The sequence below is a fragment of the Cricetulus griseus genome, chromosome 7, assembly GCF_003668045.3.
Source record: "Cricetulus griseus strain 17A/GY chromosome 7, alternate assembly CriGri-PICRH-1.0, whole genome shotgun sequence".
NCBI lineage: Eukaryota > Metazoa > Chordata > Mammalia > Rodentia > Cricetidae > Cricetulus > Cricetulus griseus.
The window spans coordinates 84,500,149-84,521,423 of NC_048600.1; the positions used below are offsets into that span (position 1 = coordinate 84,500,149).

The 21,275-nt window shown below is 48.2% G+C and overlaps 2 protein-coding genes across 2 annotated transcripts in view; one reads left to right on the forward strand and one right to left on the reverse strand.

Moving 5' to 3' along the window:
• Positions 1-133: 133 nt before the first annotated feature.
• Inca1 (inhibitor of CDK, cyclin A1 interacting protein 1) lies at positions 134-10,721 on the reverse strand. The gene is made up of 7 exons (XM_027426899.2): positions 10,332-10,721; positions 9,817-10,031; positions 2,532-2,627; positions 2,274-2,313; positions 1,834-2,021; positions 1,048-1,207; positions 134-658 (listed from the first exon to the last, which is right to left on the reverse strand). The coding sequence occupies exons 1-7, from the start codon at positions 10,719-10,721 to the stop codon at positions 515-517; spliced, it is 1,233 nt and encodes a 410-aa protein (XP_027282700.2). The 3' UTR covers positions 134-514.
• The window catches only part of Kif1c (kinesin family member 1C), a 29,326-nt gene continuing 18,187 nt past the window's right edge, over positions 10,137-21,275 (forward strand). Inside the window, exons 1-16 of the mRNA XM_027426890.2 lie at positions 10,137-10,586; positions 12,253-12,436; positions 12,673-12,805; positions 13,189-13,265; positions 13,623-13,802; positions 14,397-14,462; positions 14,826-15,004; positions 15,096-15,207; positions 15,616-15,693; positions 15,846-15,911; positions 16,003-16,078; positions 16,637-16,715; positions 16,899-17,044; positions 19,037-19,206; positions 19,373-19,452; positions 19,552-19,627. Coding sequence (XP_027282691.1) covers positions 12,700-12,805; positions 13,189-13,265; positions 13,623-13,802; positions 14,397-14,462; positions 14,826-15,004; positions 15,096-15,207; positions 15,616-15,693; positions 15,846-15,911; positions 16,003-16,078; positions 16,637-16,715; positions 16,899-17,044; positions 19,037-19,206; positions 19,373-19,452; positions 19,552-19,627 — 1,491 coding nt within the window. The 5' untranslated portion in view covers positions 10,137-10,586; positions 12,253-12,436; positions 12,673-12,699. The remainder of the gene's footprint in view (positions 10,587-12,252; positions 12,437-12,672; positions 12,806-13,188; positions 13,266-13,622; positions 13,803-14,396; positions 14,463-14,825; positions 15,005-15,095; positions 15,208-15,615; positions 15,694-15,845; positions 15,912-16,002; positions 16,079-16,636; positions 16,716-16,898; positions 17,045-19,036; positions 19,207-19,372; positions 19,453-19,551; positions 19,628-21,275) is intronic.

The following is a 21,275-nucleotide window of genomic DNA, read 5'->3' on the forward strand; positions in this document are numbered from 1 at the left end:
AGACTCATCGAATTTGGGGACCTAGGCCGGGCGGTGGTTGCACATGCCTTTAATCCCAGCACTCAGGAGGCAGAGACAGGTGGATGTCTGTGAGTTCGAGGCCAGCCTGGTCTCCAGAGTGAGTTCCAGGACAGCTAGGACTGTTACAGAAAACCCTGTCTCGAAAAACAAAAACAAACAAAAAGGGGGGCCGGGGGGAACCTAGCTTGATTTCACAGTAACTGGGTTCTCAAGAAAAATCAAAGGAGTCCTCCTTTTTCCATTTTGTTTCCTCTCCATCACTGCCACGGGCAGAAGCAAAACTACTCTGGGGTTCTTTAATAACAGAACAGAGAGAACACAAGACCAGGGTCCAGCTGTGAGGGAATGGGGCTGTTGGATAGGAACTCAAGTGGGCTGTGAACAAGTTAGGGTTAGGAGAGGGAAACAACCGCCTTGATGCCACCAACGAGGAAAGTCTCTCGCGTTTGAATTCGTCTTGGGCCTCCAAACTTGGGCATGGATGATCTTCTCTCTACTCCTCAGACTCCAGCTCCATCCTCTGAGGATTGTAAGTGGGGTTCCTCCTGGCTGTAACAGTGTTGTGGGCCAGACAGCTTAGCTGCCCAGAGGCATAATGCCCCTCCTGGCCTAAGGGAGTCCAGGGAGACCAAAGCAGCTGTAGATGAGAAAGGGGTGGGTGGGGTGAAAAACAGGTCTCTCCAGATTTCTTTTCTTTTTCTTTTTCTTTTTCTTTTTGAGACATGGTTTCTCTGTGGCTTTGGAACCTGTCCTGGAACTAGCTCTTGTAGACCAGGCTGGTCTTGAACTCATAGAGATCTGCCTGCCTCTGCCTCCCAAATGCTGGGATTAAAGGAGTGCGTCACCACAGCCGGGTCCCTCTCCAGATTTCTTAATGGCCAAATCCAGACATACTGTCCTCCTCCCCACCCCACCCCAAGGCTTGGGTTTATGACTACTACTTGGCTCCTGGCTTCTGCTACCTCCCAATTTGAGACCATGCATTGACATCCCCTTCCATCTTCCCAAGTTCATCTCCAGTCATACCTGATCTCTGGGAGTGACAAAGTAATTCTCTTCCTGTGCATAGGTTGCCCTCTCTTCTTCCTCGTCAAGGTATTCAGTGGTGCCGAGGAATCCACAGCCATCTTCAAGTACTGGGAGCTCAGATGTAGACTCAGAGCTACCCCATTGGGCCTTCTTCAGTCTGTGGAGACATTAGGTTTAGGAGCCATCCAGGTGCCAGGAGGTCAGGCTGCCAGCTTCTTCATTCCTCACCCTCTTGGCTGAAGTACTTCTTGCTCAGACTCATGGGTGTTACCATTTGACCCTCAACTCACCCCAAATTTTTGTTCTCCACAGAGAGAAGAATTTTCAGTTCAGGGACCCATCAGTGACCCCCTAATTTCCCCTAGTTCAATGGTGTGCATCATGGGCTATTTCCTCCTTCCAGCTAATGGGACTTATCTTTCATCCCTCAATTGCTTCTTTCCGTATTATAGAAATTATGTTTGAGGGCAAGCAAGATGACTTAGCAGGTAAAGGCATTGCCACTAAGCCTGAAGATCTAAGTCAGGACCCAGATGATGGAAGAAGAGAACCAATTCCCATAAACTGTTCTCTGACCTCCACACACATGCTGTGGCATGCAGTACATATGTATACACATAATTAAATGCAAAAAATAAAGAAGAAGAAATTATGTTTGACTCACACCAAGGGCATAGTTCCTTTCCAAAAACCAGTGAATTTTCCCAAAGCTCTCCACTTTCTTTAGTTCAAATTACCCTGCCACCAATCCCTGTTTGGCTCCCAGAGGCCATGACTCCTTACTCATTGATGATTCTCTGTCGCCTCCTCAGGTCCTCCAGGTGATAAGTGACAGCTCTAACACGGGCTGGAATGTTCCCCCTTTGCATTCTTTCCAAATGCAGCTTCTTTCTCTTTCTTCTCCAGAGCTTTTCAGGAGGGGGGAGCCCCTCAACAGGGTGCAGGCCAGGCTGGGAGCAACCAGTGGTCCTCTGTGCCAAAAAGGAAGAAGAGTTGCTAAATGGTTAGACAGATGTTGGTTTCAGGGGAATTTGGGCTGAACTAGAGAATTGGGGGTCTTAGGAAGTTCGGGTATGAACTGGAAAACAGGATGCTTGCTTTACAGTAAAAGTGGCCTGGTTAGTAAGTATACTGGTTGGGAAATACCAGAGAGAAAGGATAATAAGGATAGGAAGGCAGTGAGCACAATTTAACAGAAGGTTGAGGAGCAGAGTCTGTTATACCAGTGCTGGTGGAATGTGCTGTTCTTCCATCCAGTTGGAGCTGAGAAGAACAAAAACAGGAGCTGGAGTCAGAAGGATATCCTAATAAACCCCATTTCTCCCATAAATCCTCCCAACCTCCTGTTGGAGCTACAATTCTCATCAAGTAGTGTGATATAACCTCCAAACACAGGCTTATTCATGTAAGGATTTAATAATCTTTAAAAATAGTCTAGTCTCACCTTCCCACCTCCAGCTTCTGGTTTCTCCTCTACTCACCTAGACCTTTGGCTAAGATTCTCCCAGAAGGTATCTCCATAAGGCTGAGGTATTGGCCTGCTACTCTGGGAAAATCGGGTGACCACCCTGGAACACCTGAAATGAGAACAAGGTAGGCACATGTCTCAGAGCAGTGGTTCTCAACCCATGGGTTACAACCCCTTGGGGGTTCAAACTACTCTTTTACAGGGGTCACCTAAGACCATCGGAAAACACAGATATTTACATTATGATTTATAATTAGCAAAATTACAGTTATGAAGTAACAATGAAAATAATTTTATGGTTGGGGTCACCACAACAGGAGGAACTATTGAAGGGTCACAGCATTAGGAAGGTTGAGAACCACTGTCTTAGAGCATCTGCTCTCCCATTGGATTCAGTGGTATGGTGGTTCTTTCCATGGGATCCTACAGCTGTCCACGTGCATGCAAGCCATGCCTTTTCATTCATCCTCTCCCTTCACTCTTCCCTCCCACCTCTCTTTTGAGACAAGGTCTCATTATACAGCTCTGGCTGTCCTGGAACTTGCTATATAAATTAGGCTAACTGTAAATTTAGAGATCTGCCTGTCTCTGCCTTCCAAGTGCTGGGAATAAAAGCATGAGTCATGATGGGTGTAGGTGACACACACCTTTAATTCCAGCTCTAGGGAGGCAGAGTCCAAGGCAGATGGATCTCTGTGAGTTTGAGGCCAGCCTGATCTACAGAGTGAATTCCAGGATGGCTTTGTGGAGGTGGGGGCCGTTGGGAGAGATCATGAGTCACAATGCTTCCTCTCCCCTGACTTTTTAAGATAGGGTCTCATGTATCCTAGGCTGGCCTCAAACTCAATGTGTTACCAAGGATGAGACTGTTGAGGATGGCTCTTTCTATCAGCCTGGTCCCACAGCTCACATCGCCTCAAAAGAACACACAGACACCATATTAATTATGAAACTGTTGGCCAGTGGCTTGGACTTCTTACTGGCTAGCTCTGTCTTAATTATTAACCCATAACTACTAATCTGTGTATTTCTACATGGTCTTATCTTACCAGAGAACGCCTGACTCGAATCCTCTCTTCCAGGGATCACATGACAACTCCTCTCTCTGTCTACTCTTCCCAGAATTCTCCTCATCTCCTAGACCTGCCTGTCTTCCCGCCTGGCCAATCAGTGTTTTATTCATCAACCAATAAGGGAAACATATACAGAATAACATCTCCCATCATGGGACCTTGCACTTAAGATCCTCCTGAATCAGATGGATCTCTGTGAGTTCAAGGCCAGCCTGGTCTACAGATCAAGTTCCAGGACAGCCTCCAAAGTCACAGAGAAACCCTGTCTCAAAACAAAAACAAAAACAAAAACAAAAACAAAGAATAAGAAAATAAAAATAAAAATAAATGAAATTTTAATTTATTTTATTTCATACTGTATATATGTTTTGACGGTGTGTGTATCTGTGTATCATGTGCATGCGGGGTCCACAGAGCCTGAAATAGTGTATCAGATCCTCTGAAACTGAAGTTACAGATGTCATGTGGGTGCTGGGAACTGAATCTGGGTCTCTGGAAGAGCAGCCAGCACCCTTAATCACTAAGACATCCCACAAACCCCTGTTCTCTTTATTTTTAAGGATATATTCTTTTTATTTTCTGAGTATGGATGTTTTGCCTACATATATATCTGAGCATCACATTCAAGCACTGCCCACAGAGACTGGAATAGGGCATTGGGGTCTTCTAGACCTGGAGTTACAGATAGTTTTTTAGTTGCCATGTTCATGCTGGGAATTGAACTCAGATCCAACAAGTGCTCTTAATTAATGAGTCATCTCTCTAGTCCCTGCTTCTATTCTTATTCCCCTCTCCCAGATGCTACTACACAGAGTAGGAGAAAGTAATCTTTTTTCCCCTCTGTCTCTGTCTCCTGAGTCCAATGAGAATAATCTTTTAAAATGGTATCATTTTGGCTCAGTGGTTAAGAGCATTTACTGTTCTTTCAGAGAGCTGAGGTTTGGTTCCCAACACTCACATCAGGCAGCTCACAACTGCCTGTAAACTCCAGCTTTAGGAGATCCATCATCCTCTGGTGCATGTGTGTAATCTCAGCACTTGGGAGATAATGACAGGAAAATCAGTATAAGGCTAGCCTAAACTATATATGACTGCACTTCAAAAACAAGCAAAGGGGCTGGTGACATGGCTTAAGAGTTAGTGCTTGCTGCTTAATCATGAGGACTGGACTTCAGATCCCAGAACCCATGTAACAAGCTAAGTGTCCCTCACACACCTGTAACCCTACATCTAAAGGGGCCCAAGACAGGACTGTTGGGGCTTGCTGGCTTCTACTCTGAGAAAATGTGAACTCCAAGTTCAGAGAGAGACCCTGCCTTAAAGGAAGAGATGGTTTGACTAGAGAGACAGCTCAGTAGTTAAAAGCACTTGTTGCAATCCCAGAACTCGGGAGGCAGAGGCAGAGGCAGGCAGATCTCTGTGAGTTCGAGACCAGCCTGGTCTACAAGAGCTAGTTCCAGGACAGCCTCCACAGCCACAGAGAAACCCTGTCTCGAAAAACCAAAAATAAATAAATAAATAAATAAAAAATAAAAAGCACTTGTTGCTCTTGCAGAGGACCCAGATTAGGTTCCCAGAATCCACATGGTGCACATACATACATGCTGTCAAAACACTCATACACATAAAATAAGACAAATAATTTTTTCTGTGTAGCCTGGCTATCCTGGAACTCACTCTGTTGACCAGGCTGACCTCAATCTCACAGAGATTCTCCTGCCTCTGCCTCCTGAGTGCTGGGATTAGAGGCAAGCACCACCACTGCCTGGCCTATAAAATAAAATCTTTAAAAAAATTTAGAGAAGAATAGATAGTGAGTGATAGAGATACTTCATACCTTTTGGCACCCATGTGTGCAACATGGTGTAAATACCTGCACATATATGTGTGTATAAATTCACAGACACATATAAATATAAATAAATCTCTAAAAATTGAGGAGGGGTAGATAGGTAAAAGGAATATCAATATAATGAAAATTATTGAATCTCACTGAAAAGAGAGTTCATAATACTCTTTCTCTACTATATTTATTTGAAATTTTCCATAATAAAAAAGGTCAAAGGAAATAAGTGTGATTTTTTTACTTCCTTGCTTAAAACTTTCTATCCCCACCATCTTCAAAATAAAAATATAACATTTCACCTATGGCCTACAAGGTTTTCTATGATCTGGCTTTTGCCTAACTCTCTTAACTTTATTCTTCCCTTTATTTTTTTTCAGTCAATAAGTTTCAATTACATTGGCCTAACCTGTTACTAGAACATTCCAAGTTTATTTCCTTCTTGCCTCCACCATTCCCATTCTGCAGACAAACTCCATCTCATTTCCAATTAACTTCTACACAATAGTTTTCTACAGTGACCCTAACCTTATATCTCCTCTATGTTCCCTCATTTTATACTTGTCTATCCTTTTGGGTAGTTCCCATAACTAGGTGTAATGATGCTTATTTATGTTTGTTCTGCCACTAGCCCCATGAGAGGAGGACCCCTTTTTTCCTAATTGGTGAATCTCCAATGTCTATTATAGTGCCTAGAACATTACAGTGTTCAAACCCTGTTGGGGCTGGAGAGCTGGCTCAGTGGTTAAGAGCACACACAATGCTATTGCAGAGGACTGGAGTTCATTCCCCAACGCCCATGTCAATGGGCTCACAGCTCTCTGTAACTCTAGTTCTAGGGCATTCCAGGCCTTCTTCTGGCCTCCATGGACAATTTAAAATAAAATAATAATAGTAAACCATTTATTGAATAAATTAATGAACTATCAGACCCCTAAACACAGGCGCAGAGGTTCCTGTTCTTCTTTCTTACTCCTTTCTGAGAAGAATCCAAGGGTGCAGTCTCCCCAGAATCACATCCTTATCCTTCCCAACCAATAGGGAGAACTCACTTGGCAAAAGGGAGGATGTTGTCTCCATTTTCCTGTCCTTGCATGACTGGACTCAGTTGGGTAGCAGGACTGGATCTCCTCCTTGGTGCTTGGAGGATAATGAATAATGAATCATTCACTCATGTAATGGCTGTAGGGACCAGACCATCAGCAAGTGTAGAGATAGGAAAGGGACTAAACATCCTAAAAAGAGCTGAGTAGCTCTAAGAGTGATAATAGTGCTGTACTATTAACTGAACATGTAAAGTTGGAGGTAAAAACAACAGGAAATGTGGATAATGTAAAAGAGGAATTTTTCTCGAGCTAAAAGGTAAGTGAAAATTACAGATGCAAGTTAAGTTAACTGTAACACAAGATGATGAAACGAAAAGCATGGCAGGTAAAAACTGGATGGGTAGAGGCCTTTGGCAATAGTTGGGACAGAACCGGTGACTGGGACAGAGAAGTGGAGGGATTGAGGATTGGTAATAAATTGGATATGAAAGGTTAGTGAAACTGTGGAAAAAGTAACAACAAAGGAGGGAACAACTGAGATTGTCTACATCAGTGGTTCCCAACCTGTGGGTCGTGATCCCCTGGGTGGCCCAACACCCTTTTCACAGGGGTTGCCCAAGACCATCAGAAAACACAGATATTTACATTATAATTATAGCAGTATCAAATTGACAGTTATGATGTAGCAACAAAATAATTTTATGGTTGGGGGTCACCACAACATGAGGAACTGTATTAAAGGGTTGCAGTGTTACCTTTAGGTTGAGGACTGCCAGACTACAGTAAAGTTAAGAGAGAAATCAATTGCACAGAAACTTTCTTGAGAAATCTGTACCCATCCTTGGGTGTGCACAGTCCTTTTCCTGAACTCTTCTTCCTTCTAAGATTTACTTACTAATTTTTTTTTTTTACTGATGTGTGTTGTGCGAGCCTGTATGAGTTTATGTGTATGCAGGAGTTGGAAGAGGACAGAAGAGGTCCTGTGCAAAAGGAACAAGGGCTCTTAGTCACTGAGCCAACTCTTCAGCCCCCTTCCCTTTTTCTTTTAATGCCTATGGTTAAATCTATTTTTAGAACTTTTTCTTAATAAACTCCACTTGTGGAGATGGAGAGAGAGGTGACTCAGCTCCTCAGAGAACTTGCTGCTCTTGTAGAGGACCTGGGTTTGGTTCCCGGCCCCCACGTGGTGGTTCACAACAATCTGTAACTTCATCTGACACCCTCTTCTGACCTCTGTGGGTACCAGGCACACACGTGGTGCACATATGTATATGCAAGCGAAACATACATAAAAGTGAAATAAATGAAACCTCAGTTGCACAGAGCCAGCATTTGGGACAAAGGTGACCTAGATATGGTGAAAGGTGTGTGTATGTGGTGTAATTATATAGAAAAGATTTAAAAACACTAGCTATGAGGGTTGGAGAGATGGCTCAGTGTTTGAGTGATTGATGCTCTTGCAAAGGACCTGAGTTTGATTCCCAGCATTCATGTCAGACAGCTCACAGCCACCTGTAACTCTGGCTCTAGAGGATCTGATGTCCTCTTCTGACCTCAAGTGCCCACATCCTCAATAGATCCCCATGCAAAAACAAGAGCACACACATAATTATAATTAATTTAAACTTTTTTTTTCTTTTTTAAGACACGGTTTCAGCCGGGCGTTGGTGGTGCACGCCTTTAATCCCAGCACTCGGGAGGCAGAGGCAGGTGGATCTCTGTGAGTTCGAGACCAGCCTGGTCTACAAGAGCTAGTTTCCAGGATAGCCTCCAAAGCCACAGAGAAACCCTGTCTCGAAAAAAACAAACAAACAAACAAACAAACAAAAAAGACACGGTTTCTCTGTGTAGCCCTGGCTGTCCTGGAACTCACTCTGTAGACCAGGTTGGCATTGAAGTCAGAGGTCTTCCTGCCTTTGCCTCCCAAGTGCTGGGATTAAAAATATGTGCCACTACTGCCCAGCTTAAAAATAAAATCTTAAAAATAGCTGGGTGGTGGTGGCTCAAGCCTTTAATCCCACCTGCCTTGTAAAAACAATATATAAATGTGGGTGTAACAATATATATATATATATATATATATATATATATATATATTAAGGAGCTGGTCCAATGGGTAAAAGTGCTTGTTGCCCCAGCTTGATGACCTAAATTTGATCTGTGAATCTGACTTCTACACACACACACACACACACACACACACACACACACACACACTCATGCTTGCGCATGTGTGCTACAATAAAAATCTTAATTTTTAAAAAAGCATACTACAAAAAACCCAGAAAATAAAAAAAAAATGAATGAATGTTAGGTAAAAGCCAGGTGTGATGGCACAGGAGGACACGGGAGGCTCATGAAGGAGCATCATGAGTTTGAGTCCAGGCTGGTTCATAACAGCAAATCTTTGTAGAAAACAAAACAAATAAAAAAAGCTAGGGAAGCACTAGAGATTTAGCTCAGTGGTAGAGCAGCTTGCCTGCATACCCAAGGCTCTGGGAACCCTAGCCAATAAACTACTAGGTAACTTAGGGAGTGCCTATAGACCTGCACAAAGGACAGGAAAGACCAACCACAGTGTGTCAGAAGCAAAAGGGTATTCTGTGTATCAATCCTGTGATTCCAGAATTCAGGAAGTTAACTCAGGATTGAGAATTTAAGTCCAGATTGGGGTATGGGTTACAAAGAGAGACCCTGCCAATCACAAAACAACCCCCACAAAACCAGCAAGGATAGCTAAACTGAGCTGAGAAAGGTTGAAGAAGATAAAAAAACAAACAAACAAAAAAACAAAGAGAGTCTCTTGAAGTTGCAGATGGGGGTAGAGTTGGGCTGAATGGGTATGTGAGGTCTAAACTGGATGTCCTGAGTTAGAAGGAAGCCTAGAACTAAGGGAGCAGTTGGGAACTGAGGGGGATGCGGCCTTTGGATAGTTGGGTCTGAGTGGGTGACCTAGATTTAAAAAGGGGCAGGACAGATTTAAGGCAGTCAGATAGAATCAATAGTTGACCAAGGGATAATCAAGGCCTTGGCAGCAAGACACAGCTAAGAGGGTAGGTGGGCATCTGAAGGGTGATGCCCTGGCTGAGGAGTTTGGTGGTGGGGTAGTCTTGCCAGGAGGGAAGGACCAGGCCTGAGGGTGTGGCTAAGGCCTGGAGGGGCTGAGGCAACCTTTGACAGGTAGATTGGGGTGCACAGCCAAACCTTTGGCAATAAGCAGGAGGGCATAACTGGGGCCGTGAAGTAGTGAGCCCATGCTGAGGGACATGGGCAGACCAGGCTGGGGGTGCGCAGGGGTCTCCAGCCCTGAGAAGGCAGCTGCGGCCTAAAAGACACCTGAGCCTGAGGGGGCTGACTGGGGCTGAGGTGACAGTCGGGGAGTCAAACTTGAAGGCTCTCTTCCCAGAGAGCATCCGAGCAGCTATGCCGGCGACGCCTGCTTTTGGCCTCATCACCTGAGGCAACTTCGAAGCGAACTCTAGAACCTCATCAGGTCGGGCAGGAAGAAGCAGCTCCGCAGTGACAGTGCTCGCCCCACTTTCCCGGCTCGCCTGAAGGCCGGGCTGAGTGGACCGCCTCCTGGGCGTGGTCTGCCAACAAGCCCCGCCTTCTAGGAGCGCCTCTGACGGCGGCGACGTGCGCGGCTCCGACCTAAGTCCCCTCAGGGGTCCGCCCCCACTTTTCTCAGCTCCTCAGGAGCGCTAGTTTTCCCACGTTCCAGCGTTCTGCTTTCCCTGTGTGCCTGCAACTCAGTTTCCTTGTCTCTGCTCGCTGGGCCCTACTGTCAGAGTGCATTGTCCCTTTAACTAGAGAGGACCCGGTGGCTCCTTCCCGGGACAGCGCGTGCCCGCCTGCCCGTCCGCGCGCGCGCCCGTCCGTCCGTCCCCCGCCCCTCGCTCCCGCCCCAGCTCGCGCTGCCCGGGCGGGCGCCGGCCGCTGGCGCCGCTACTGCTGCGCCCCCGGGGCGCGATCCGCCGCCCGCCGCCCGGGGTCCCGGCGAGGGGCGGGGGCAGCCCCGAACTGGCCCCGGGTCTCCCCCTCTCCGGTCTCAGGCATCCAGGAAAGTTTGTCCCTTTGCTCTCCGCCGGGAGTCCAGCCGCGAAGAGGTGAGAGCCCGTGGGGGGCAGGGAGGGGACGCCCGCGGAGGAATGCGCTGGGGGGGGAGGGTGCGGGGAGCCGGGGTTCCGAGGTCCCGATTGCACGACCCGACCCGGCGGGCTAGGCGCGAGAGCTGGGATCATGTGCTATTTATCCCGCGGAGGCGCAGAGAGGTGCCAGGCCCCGGACAGCCGTCGGTTGGCTGGACTGGAGGACCGGGAACTCATGGCCGCCCAGAGCGGACAGGCGGGGGCCTGTTGGAGAACTGCGGGTGGGCAAGGTGCAGGTGACCCGAGACCCCCTCTTTGGGGTCGGTCGGCCCCACCCCAGCCGCGGCCTCCTCCCTAGTGAGCCCTTAAAGCTGTACCCGCAGACTCTGCACCTACTCCGTATTTCTTTACCCCACTGTGCCCTAGCCTTGCCACCCAATTCCCTATTTTGTTAACTTCGGAGGTGTCACATTGCCTGTCCGCCCTGGCGTCTTTCCCTTCCCTAGTCAGGGTTTTGGGGGTCAGGGCCATTCTTCCTGAGCCAGCCTCTGATATCGGCTACTCCCTTCCTGTGGTGGGATAAATCAGCCCCTTCACCCTCCCCTGCTCTGCCTAGGAAGGCTGGTGAGATGGGGTCCAATCCAGCATGGAGGTCTTTGGGGACCACAGGTGGGGATGTGGCATCCTTGAACCCTTTTCATAAGTCTTTACCCTGCTATCCGTAGGCGTGGGTTCCTTAGACTCTCCTCCCAGGGTGTGGGCACCCGGATCACCCACATTCCTAGGCTACAGCCTGGCACCTTCCCCAGGCCGGTGAACGCCATAGCACTAGCCCCAGGTTGGGTTTGGGACCAGTCTGTTTCCTTTTCCCTTTGCTTTCCTTTTAGGAAGGGTCCCCCTCCCCAAGCCTTGCCTTCCCCTCCCCAAGCTTTGCCCAAAGTTCCCCCCTCAAGGTACAGGTATTCTGGGTCTCCCTGTCGGTGGAGTCCTGGGGGTTGATATTGTGCATACAGGATGACCCCACCCTCCCCTGCCCATTGTCCTGGATCCTGAGGAGGAAGTACTGGGGGCTGGGCAAGGGGTTTGGGGACCACAAGGCAGGCCCTGTGGATCCTTGTTTCAGGCTAACCCTTTAGCCCTTGGCCGCTGCTCATGTGTGGGGTTGTCAGATGTGAGAACTGATCTTCACCTCTCCCTTGCTGACCCTGGAGAAGAACTATAGATTAGGATTTTATGATTGGAGTTTTTGTCTCCTCTTAACGTCTCTTCTCAGCTTCCAGTTTGTGCTTTGGCCCCAGAGCCCTCTCCCTGTCTTTTCAACATCTCTGTGTCACTCCTTCCTTTTCTTCTGCCAGTCTTTCTTTTATAGCCTGACCTCAATCTTGCCTTTTGTCTGATTCCTCTCATTTTCTTGGTGTCTGTAGCTTTCTGTCCCTACTCTTCCCTTCCTGCCACCCTCAGTGTCTCTGCCCATGTGTTCTACCCTCTGAATCATCCTCTGTCCAATCTGTGTTTCCTTCTCTCTCTCCCTCTCCTCTAACTGAACGCTCAGTACACTTGTGAGTGACTCGGAATAAAAATATCACTGTCTCTGCCCTTGGATTCACATTGCATTCAGCCACTCCAGAGGGGTGGCTTGCCTTACTTTCCTAACATCTCCCTATCCCTTGCTCTCTAAACACAGAGCCCCAGACAGAACTTTGGAGCTACAGGTGCCTCCTGACTTCTCTGCCCCCTCCCCCAATCTGGGTTTCCCTTACTGCCCTGCTGGTGTGGCCAGGCCCCAAGTGTAGGATGGAGCTTCCCATACGAGGGCCGGTGGCAGCCAGAACTGATACAGCCCCCCTGATCTGGGACCAGGACACCAGGTAACTCTGGGGTGATGGCCTGAGCCCCTACTAACTGGGATCTGGCAGGGGAGAGAAGCAGGGATATTTTCATGAGTGACATTTGGGAGGAAGGCCAGAAGAGCGGGCACCGAGTCTTTGAGGGATGGGTAGCCACCTGGGATGGTGTGTGTAGACATGAATTCAAGAAGCAGGGAGGCAATGTCTCAAGTTCTCCCAGTGACTCTGACCACCCCTTTTTTTTTTCTGTCCTCCAGCTGAGGAGGGCAGGAGTTTCTGAAGCGATGGCTGGTGCCTCAGTAAAAGTGGCAGTGAGGGTTCGGCCCTTCAATGCCCGTGAGACCAGCCAGGATGCCAAGTGTGTGGTCAGCATGCAGGGTAACACCACCTGTGAGTGAGTCCAGAGGCCTAGCTGGGCATCAGAGGGCCAGGCCAGGCCTGGTGGGTTGTCCCGGGAGGAAGGCCATGCTGGGCATAGAGCATGTGCTAGTGTAAGGGGGGGGCAAACTGGCCTTTCCATGTTCCTGTCCCTGGGAGGGGGAATGTTGTTGGCCAGCAGCCCTCCATTGCCCAATCCAGGGAGGCAGCTCAATGGGGGCGGGTCCTGTGAAGCCAAAATTAGCTTTGGTGGCTGGAGGGGGTGGGGATTATTAAAGGGAAGAAATGAGTTAGGACAGGTTTGGGGAGTGGGATCCTGGATCCTCTGGGCTTATGGGAAAGTGGGCAGAGGTTGAGCATACCTGACCTTGACTCTCTTCTCTCTGTTTTCTCAGCCATCATCAATCCCAAACAGAGCAAGGATGCCCCCAAGAGCTTCACCTTCGACTATTCTTATTGGTCACACACTTCGGTGAGGCTACTGGGGCTGGAGGGAGAGCTTAGCCAGAGGAGAGGGGAGATTTGGGTCTTGAGAAGAGGGGTTATTGCTTGGAAATAAGGATACCCAAGGGACTGGATTGGGAGGACGAGCACTTCTGGGTGGAATGAATAGTACTCTTGGGTTATGTTTGGAACCTGCCGGGGGGCAGGGGGTGGTAGAATTCATCCAGATAATTAGGACCAGCATGGGGCTGGGTAAGAGCCTCAGGGATGATGTAGTGAGGTGAGGGTCACACTAGACCTTTGGGCAGTCACTGAGTGGTCAGGGTGCTTACAAAGAACAACCTCATCTGGGGCTCCTGTCTTTCTCTGCCTCGATTTCACCTAGGTGGAGGATCCGCAGTTTGCATCTCAACAGCAGGTGTATCGAGACATTGGAGAAGAGATGCTGCTGCACGCCTTTGAAGGCTACAATGTGTGCATCTTTGCCTATGGGCAGACGGGGGCTGGGAAGTCCTACACCATGATGGGGCGGCAGGAACCGGGGCAGCAGGGCATTGTGCCTCAGGTACATGCTGGGTCCTAACGGGGCAGTCAGGGGAGGGACATCTTCAGTTGCCACAGGGGAAGGAGGGCAGGGTTAAAAGGATTATAAGCCAAGACCTGACTATCCCGGACTGTTTGTGATTGGAAATGTGATAGAGTATAAGGCTTGGCTGCATCCTAACACCCAGGGCCCTTTTGAGAGATAGACTTTGCACCCATCAGGACAACAAGGCTCCATGAAAACAGCCAACGCATTAATATTAGAGGAGCCATGCTCACTACTATTTTATTTTGTCTTATAGCTGGGTTTCAATATTAGGTGGTGTTAACTATAATTGTGAATAACTAGAGTTGTCCGACAAATTCTCTTTGTCCATGATCTGTAGTGGTCTCTATAGACTATAGTACAGCATACGTGGGGTTGCATCCTAGCCAGATGGATACTAGCTTATGACTCTAGACAAATGTGAACCTTTGAGAGATTGTTTTCCTATCTATAAAATGGAACTGACCCCTCCCTTGGAGCTGTGGAAAGAGTCATCTGGGACAAGGTCTGGCCTGGGGCTGGGAGCTGCAGGCATACCCTGAACAAGAACTTCTCTGTGTCCCCTCCCAGCTCTGCGAGGACCTCTTTTCTCGAGTTAACGTGAACCAGAACACACAGCTTTCCTATTCTGTGGAGGTGAGCCCCAATCTTGGTGCAGGTAGGCAGGAGGCCTGATACCCCCGGATAAGAACGTAGGAGAACAGTGATTAAGACTGAGGTCTGTCTCTGGCGTCAGCTTGGGACCTGGTTCTGGCTGTGCTGGTGACTGATGTGACTTTGGGCAGTGTTTTCAGCTTGTAGTTCCTGTGTATGCTCTTCTATGGGATGCTAATGGTTAGACCCACCTCCTAGGGCTGGTGAGAGGACCGGTGAGCTACCTAATTCAGCCCTAGTGCCATGCTTGCCATGCTTGAGCTGTCCTGTCCAGTGGCGGTTAGGGTCAGTTTCTCCAGCAGCATCACTTGGCTTCCTCACTTGCTATTTGCTTCTCCCACTCAGGTGAGCTATATGGAGATTTATTGTGAGCGAGTACGAGACCTCTTAAACCCCAAGAGTCGGGGCTCCCTCCGTGTCCGGGAGCACCCCATCCTGGGCCCCTATGTACAAGACCTGTCTAAATTGGCTGTGACTTCCTATGCAGACATTGCTGACCTCATGGACTGTGGAAATAAGGCTCGGTGAGGCAGGTTCACCTGGGAATGGGAAGGAAGGGACCAAAAATTGTGAGGGTGAGGGGCAGGAACCTAAAACTTCGGCTTTCTGCTCCAGAACTGTGGCTGCCACCAACATGAATGAGACCAGCAGCCGTTCCCACGCTGTCTTCACTATTGTCTTTACTCAACGCTCCCATGACCAGCTTACTGGCCTGGATTCAGAAAAGGTAGCGATCTCTCTCAAATGATGTGATGGAAGGGGCTTACCCATTCCCTACCCACCTATGCTCGCTGGGGCCTCTTCGGGGCTTCTATGGCCCTCTCTACTCTCCTGCCAGATAGTATGTTATAATCTGTTTGCTTGCTTGTCCTTAAAGGTTCTCAGGGCAGGGCTCAAGTCCCACTGTGTCCCTTGTCCTGGGACACAGTGAGCCTATAAATATTTGTAAGTGACTAAATGAACAAATGAATTTTGAGTAACCAGGTCCTCACTGTCATCTCATTTGTTTTCCTTTGTCTCCCCCTGGGTTTCTCTAATCTTTGCTAAACACCCAGATTTCTGCTGCCTGTTGCCCTAATTCCCTTCCCATCCCCACCCACCCCAGCCACAACCTGCTTCTTTCCTTCAACCCCAGGTCAGTAAGATCAGCTTGGTGGACCTCGCTGGGAGCGAGCGGGCTGACTCCTCAGGGGCCCGGGGTATGCGTCTAAAGGTGAGGGTGCTTTGAAGGGATGGATGGAAGCCATGAGGGCTATGTAGGGAGGGAGGTTGATCATTCCCCTAGGACCCTGCTGGCAAAGTAGAGGAGACAGGATCTGATTGATAGAGGGAGGTCTCAGTTCCACATTCCTCATCCTTTCCCAGGAAGGCGCCAACATCAATAAGTCCCTGACTACTCTAGGGAAGGTGATCTCAGCCCTGGCAGATTTGGTAAGCCCTGAGGGTCGGGAAGAGGAAAGTCTCAGGAAAAGAGGGCACAGGGAATGACTCAGCCTGACTACCTTCCCTCTCTATCCCTCAGCAATCAAAGAAGCGGAAGTCAGATTTTATACCTTATAGAGACTCTGTGCTCACCTGGCTGCTCAAGGAGAATTTGGGTAAGGGGTGCCTTCCCCATCTTTGCTAACCTGCCTTCATTCCCATCTGACAGAATCTTTGGCCTCTCTTAGAATCTCTAATCTACTCATTGTTGTCCCACCAGTTCTCCCCTCACCCGGGGGTCATCATATAAGGAAGTTTCCTATGATGACATCATGGCTACACCCTGCCAAACCAGGGACCTCACTGACCTGTTTACCCCTGACCCCAAATACTGCTGAGTTCATCTCCCTCCCCCAGGCCTGAGACTGCACACATAAACCTGATATCTCCCTGCCCTCACCTTTCCCTACATTGCTGGACTTCACGATCAGCTCCACGGTTCTCAGCTTTATCCTACTTCCGACATTGGCTCCTCAGACCTTTGTACTGGGGCTCCCTTGTTTTATAATCCACTCTAATATAGTTAATTAATATGAGACAGGGTCTTCTCATGTATCCCAGGCTGGCTTTGAACTCGGTCCTCTTCTTCCACCTCCTGGGTCCTGGGGTGACAGTCATGCAGTATGTCACCCAGTCCAGCTCACCTGGAGTTTTTGCATCCTCTCCATTCATAGGTGGGAACTCACGCACAGCAATGATTGCAGCCCTGAGTCCTGCTGACATCAATTATGAGGAGACACTCAGCACGCTCAGGTGGGGTTTCAGCTTTGGTAGCATACCAAAAGTGCCGGGCCTTCAGAGGCTGGTTAGTCATAAGGGAGGGAAAGCCTCTGGCCTGGTCACAATGTCTTGAGATCTGGGAAGGTGAGCAAGAAACAGATAGAAAACAAGAGTCTCCTGGGCCTGCTCTCACCACTTTTATCTTGCCTTGCCCAGGTATGCGGACCGCACCAAGCAGATCCGATGCAATGCTGTCATCAACGAGGACCCCAATGCCCGGCTTATCCGAGAGCTGCAGGAGGAGGTGGCCCGTTTGCGGGAGCTGCTGATGGCTCAGGGACTCTCAGCCTCTGCTCTAGGAGGTAGGGCTACTGGGGAGGGACAGCCTAGGGAGGTCTCTTAGCTCACCCTGTCTCTCCTTCTTTGCCTTTGCCCAGTCCTGGGATGTGGGAAGGTCCATTCACCATTAAACCCTTTGTGTGTTCAGTGATATGGACACACATCTGGAGAAGGCACTTACATCTTTTGATATTATGGAGCTGGGACAGACTTAGTTTTTCAGGGAGACTCAAAAACAGGCTTCTAGAATGAATAAAATGGAAGGTACAAGGAATATATAACAAGTCACGAATTTATGATTCACATAGGAAATTTAGAAGACACTGTGGGGAATGTGTCCTGGAGAAGTTCTTATAAAGCAAGCCAGCTTTTCTTTTCTTTTTTTGTTTCTGTCTTGGATATCACTGTATGTAACCTTGGCCTTTCTGTAGTCCAGTGGTTCTCAACCTTCCTAAATGTTGTGACCTTTTAATACATATCCTTATGTTGTGGTGACCTCCAACCATATAATTATTTGGTTGCTACTTCATAACTGTAATTTTGCTACTGTTATGAATCATAATGTAAAATCTGATATACGACCCCTGTGAGGATTGAGATTCCCAGATTGAGAACCACTGTTGTAGCCCTCCTACCTCAGGCTGTCAAGTGCTGGGATTATAGGTGTGAACCATCATGCCTAGCTGTCCTTTGTTGTCTTGAGACAAGGTATCATTATGTAGTCAAGATTACCGTGCACTCACTATGCTCCTGCCCCAGTTTTCCAAGTGTTAGGATTATAGGCATGTGACACTGTATCTGGAAACGTCAGGGTTCTAATCAACTGTGGCTTAATAGTCAACAACAGGATGGTTTCTAAATCTAGCACTCAGCTTCACTGGTAAGAATTAATGTCCATTGTTCACTTGGGTAGCACATATACTAACCCCTGACCAAGGATGACATTCAAATTCACGAAGCATTCCATTTTTTATTTCATTATTAATTTTTATTTAAATTAAAAACAATCTTATTTTACATACCAATCCCAGTTCCCTCTCCCTCCCATCCTCCCATGCCCTCCACCAACCCTCCATGCCACCCCCATCCACTCCTCAGGGAGGGTGAGGCCTCCCATGGGGGACCATCAAAGTTCCCCCATGTATCTAGGCTGAGAGTATCCTTCCATAGGGATTGGGCTCCCAAAGCCCATTTGTGCACTAGGGATAAATCTGGTTCAACTGCCTGAGGTCCCATAGATTGTTGATCCCCCCCGCAACTGACATACACATTCAGGGGGCCTGGTTCGGTCCTATGCTGGTTCCCTAGCTGCCTGACTGGGGTCCGTGAGCTCCCACTTGCTCAGGTCAGCTGTTTTGTGGGTTTCCCCAGCATGCTATTGACCCCTTTGCTCCTTACTCCTCCCTCTCTACAACTGGATTCCAGGAGTTCTGCTTAGTGCTTAGCTGTGAATTTCTGCTTCTGCTTCACATTCCATATTTGTAAAAGGAAAAAAAAAAAGAATTAATGTCCATGCGAGTGAGAATATATATATATATATATATATATATATATATATATATATTATATATATTCTATGTTAACTGGATCAGGTGCTCACCCTGTGTCTTAAGGGCCATCTCACTGAGGATAGCATCCTGAGGGGCACAGTGGGGAGAATAAGAGTTCTTGGGAAGGGAAGGAGGATAAGGTAGATAAGTTGTCTCGTAAAGGAAGTGTATGGGCAGAACTTAAAAGGCTAGGTGCACATGGTATGGGGCCTCTTCAGCTCAACACAGCTCAGAGCTTTCTGATGGTAGAAGTCTTTAACAGTAGAAAAAAATGGGCAGCTTCACTTCATACAAGAATGAGGTTCTTGATCCCTGGGGTCTCAGCTGCTGCCATTGTCGCTTAGGAGGGCCACCACCCTGGTGGCAAGTTGCCCAGATGTCTTCTGTAGTTCTCTGTGGCCCTCTTGCCCTCTCTTGTCTCTGATCAGTTCTATCTTAGCCTCCTTCTCCTTTTCTCCCTCCCAGGTCTGAAGGTGGAAGAGGGGAGTCCTGGAGGGGCTCTGCCAGCTGTGTCATCTCCTCCGGCCCCAGCTTCACCCTCATCTCCTCCTCCACACAATGGGGAGCTGGAGCCTTCATTTTCCCCCAGTGCTGAGCCCCAGATTGGGCCTGAGGAGGCCATGGAGAGGCTGCAGGTGGGAAGCGAAGCCAACACTGGTGGTCTGGGTGCTGCTCCAACTTCATTTCTTCAAAACCAAGGCTGAAATAGAGGAAGGAATTTCAAGAGTATAGTCGTCTCTGTGGTAGGTGTTGGTCCAGGACTGTCCTGAACTTGCCTTCTGTCTGTCCTGATGTCCCCAGGAGACAGAGAAGATTATCGCTGAGCTGAATGAGACTTGGGAGGAGAAGCTTCGTAAGACAGAAGCTCTGAGAATGGAGAGGTAGGTATGAGGGGCAAGGGTGCACAGGTGGGCGCCTCAGCAGGGAAAGGGTGTGGACGGCAGTGATGAGGTTGATGTTTGTCTTTCTCTTGCTCACAGAGAAGCATTGCTGGCCGAGATGGGCGTGGCTGTCCGGGAGGATGGTGGTACTGTGGGTGTCTTCTCTCCAAAAAAGGTGTGTGAGGGATTGGGCAAAGAGGCCTAAAGAGCTCTCTGGATGCCTGAAGAAGAGGGTTAGATGTGGTATGGAGGAAGCCCTAACCCTAATCCTTTGCTTCTGTGCCTCTGACTTGTCCCTTCATCATCTTTTTCCCATTCTCTGCCTTCTTCTGCCTCTATTATGTGGCCATCTCTGCCTTCTCCATCCATCAGATAGTCAGTGCATATTAAATGCTTGTGGCCAACTACTGAAGGGTTCATTGAAAATGACAGTCCTTGCCTAGAGGGACCTCAAAGCTGTGTAAAACCCAGCTTCTTACATGCATGTGTGTCTAGGAGTACACGTGCAGAATTAGTCTCCTGGCTTCTTCAGGAGAGAGGAAGAGGGCCTGGGAAGCACTGGTGCTGTGCATGCGCTATCTACTTGAAAAGTTAACTGAGCTGGGTGTTGGTGGCACATACCTTTAATCCCAGCAATCGGAAGGCAGAGGCAGGCAGAGCTATGTGATTTTGAGGCTAGCCTGGTCTACAAAGTGAGTGCCAGGACAGCTAGGGCTGGCTTTGTTACACAGAGAAATCCTTTCTTGAAAGATCAAAAAGAAAAAAAAAGTTTGTTGTTTGTTTTGTTTTTGCTTTTTTGAGACCAGTTTTTTTTGTGTAGCTCTGGCTGTCCTGGAGCTTGCTCCGTCGACCAGGCTGGCCTTGAACTCACAGAGATCCACCTGCCTTTGCCTCCTGCATGCTGAGATTAAAGAAAAGTACATTCAACAAGACTAACTAGGGAAGATGTTTGGGAAAGAGATAGAGGAGGAGTAAATGTGACCTTGGTTGGAAGTGCAGGAGGGTTGGTTTTCATTGGAAGCATCCGTATGGCCTAGAGATGCAGCACCTGGATCGCTCAGGAAGGTAGTTTGCAAAATGGGGCTTGAAAAATGGACAAGACTTGGGTAGAGAGTGGTAGGGATAACATGAGGCTAAACAGACAAAAAGCATGTCAGTCTACATGGGATTTGTTGGTGCCAGATAGGTGGTATGTGCATGGTAGAGCTTTGCTGAAGAGGAGGGAAGCAAGGCAAGTGTGATCAAGGCTCTCGGGAGACAGAGGCAGGTGGATCTCCAGGCCATCCTGGTCTACATGGTAAGTTCCAGGACAGCCAGGGCTACACAGAGAAACCCTGCCTCAAAAATGATAGATAGATAGATAGATAGATAGATAGATAGATAGATAGATAGATAGAAGATAAATAGATAGATAGAAAATTTAAAAAAGAGTGGTCAGGCCCAAATAGGAAATAATACTTAAAATACTTCATCAACTGGTATGAGACTGATCAATTAGGAGGAACACTGGCAATAAAAAGTCATCGTAGCTGCCAGATGTGGTAGCACAGTCTATAATCTCAGACCCGGAGATTGAGTGGCAGAGGTAGGAGGAGCTCAAGTTCAGGGGCAGCCTGGGCTACATAGTGAGTTTAAAATTAGTGTGAGCTTTATAGTTGAGATCCTGTCTCAAAAAAATGAAAGGCTGGCAGGGCATGGTAGCACATGCCTTTAATCCCAGCACTTTGTGAGTTCAAGGCCAGCCTGGTCTATGTAGTGAGTTTCAGGCTAGTCAGAGCTACATAGTGAGACCATGCTTAAAAACAAACAAACAAACAAACAAA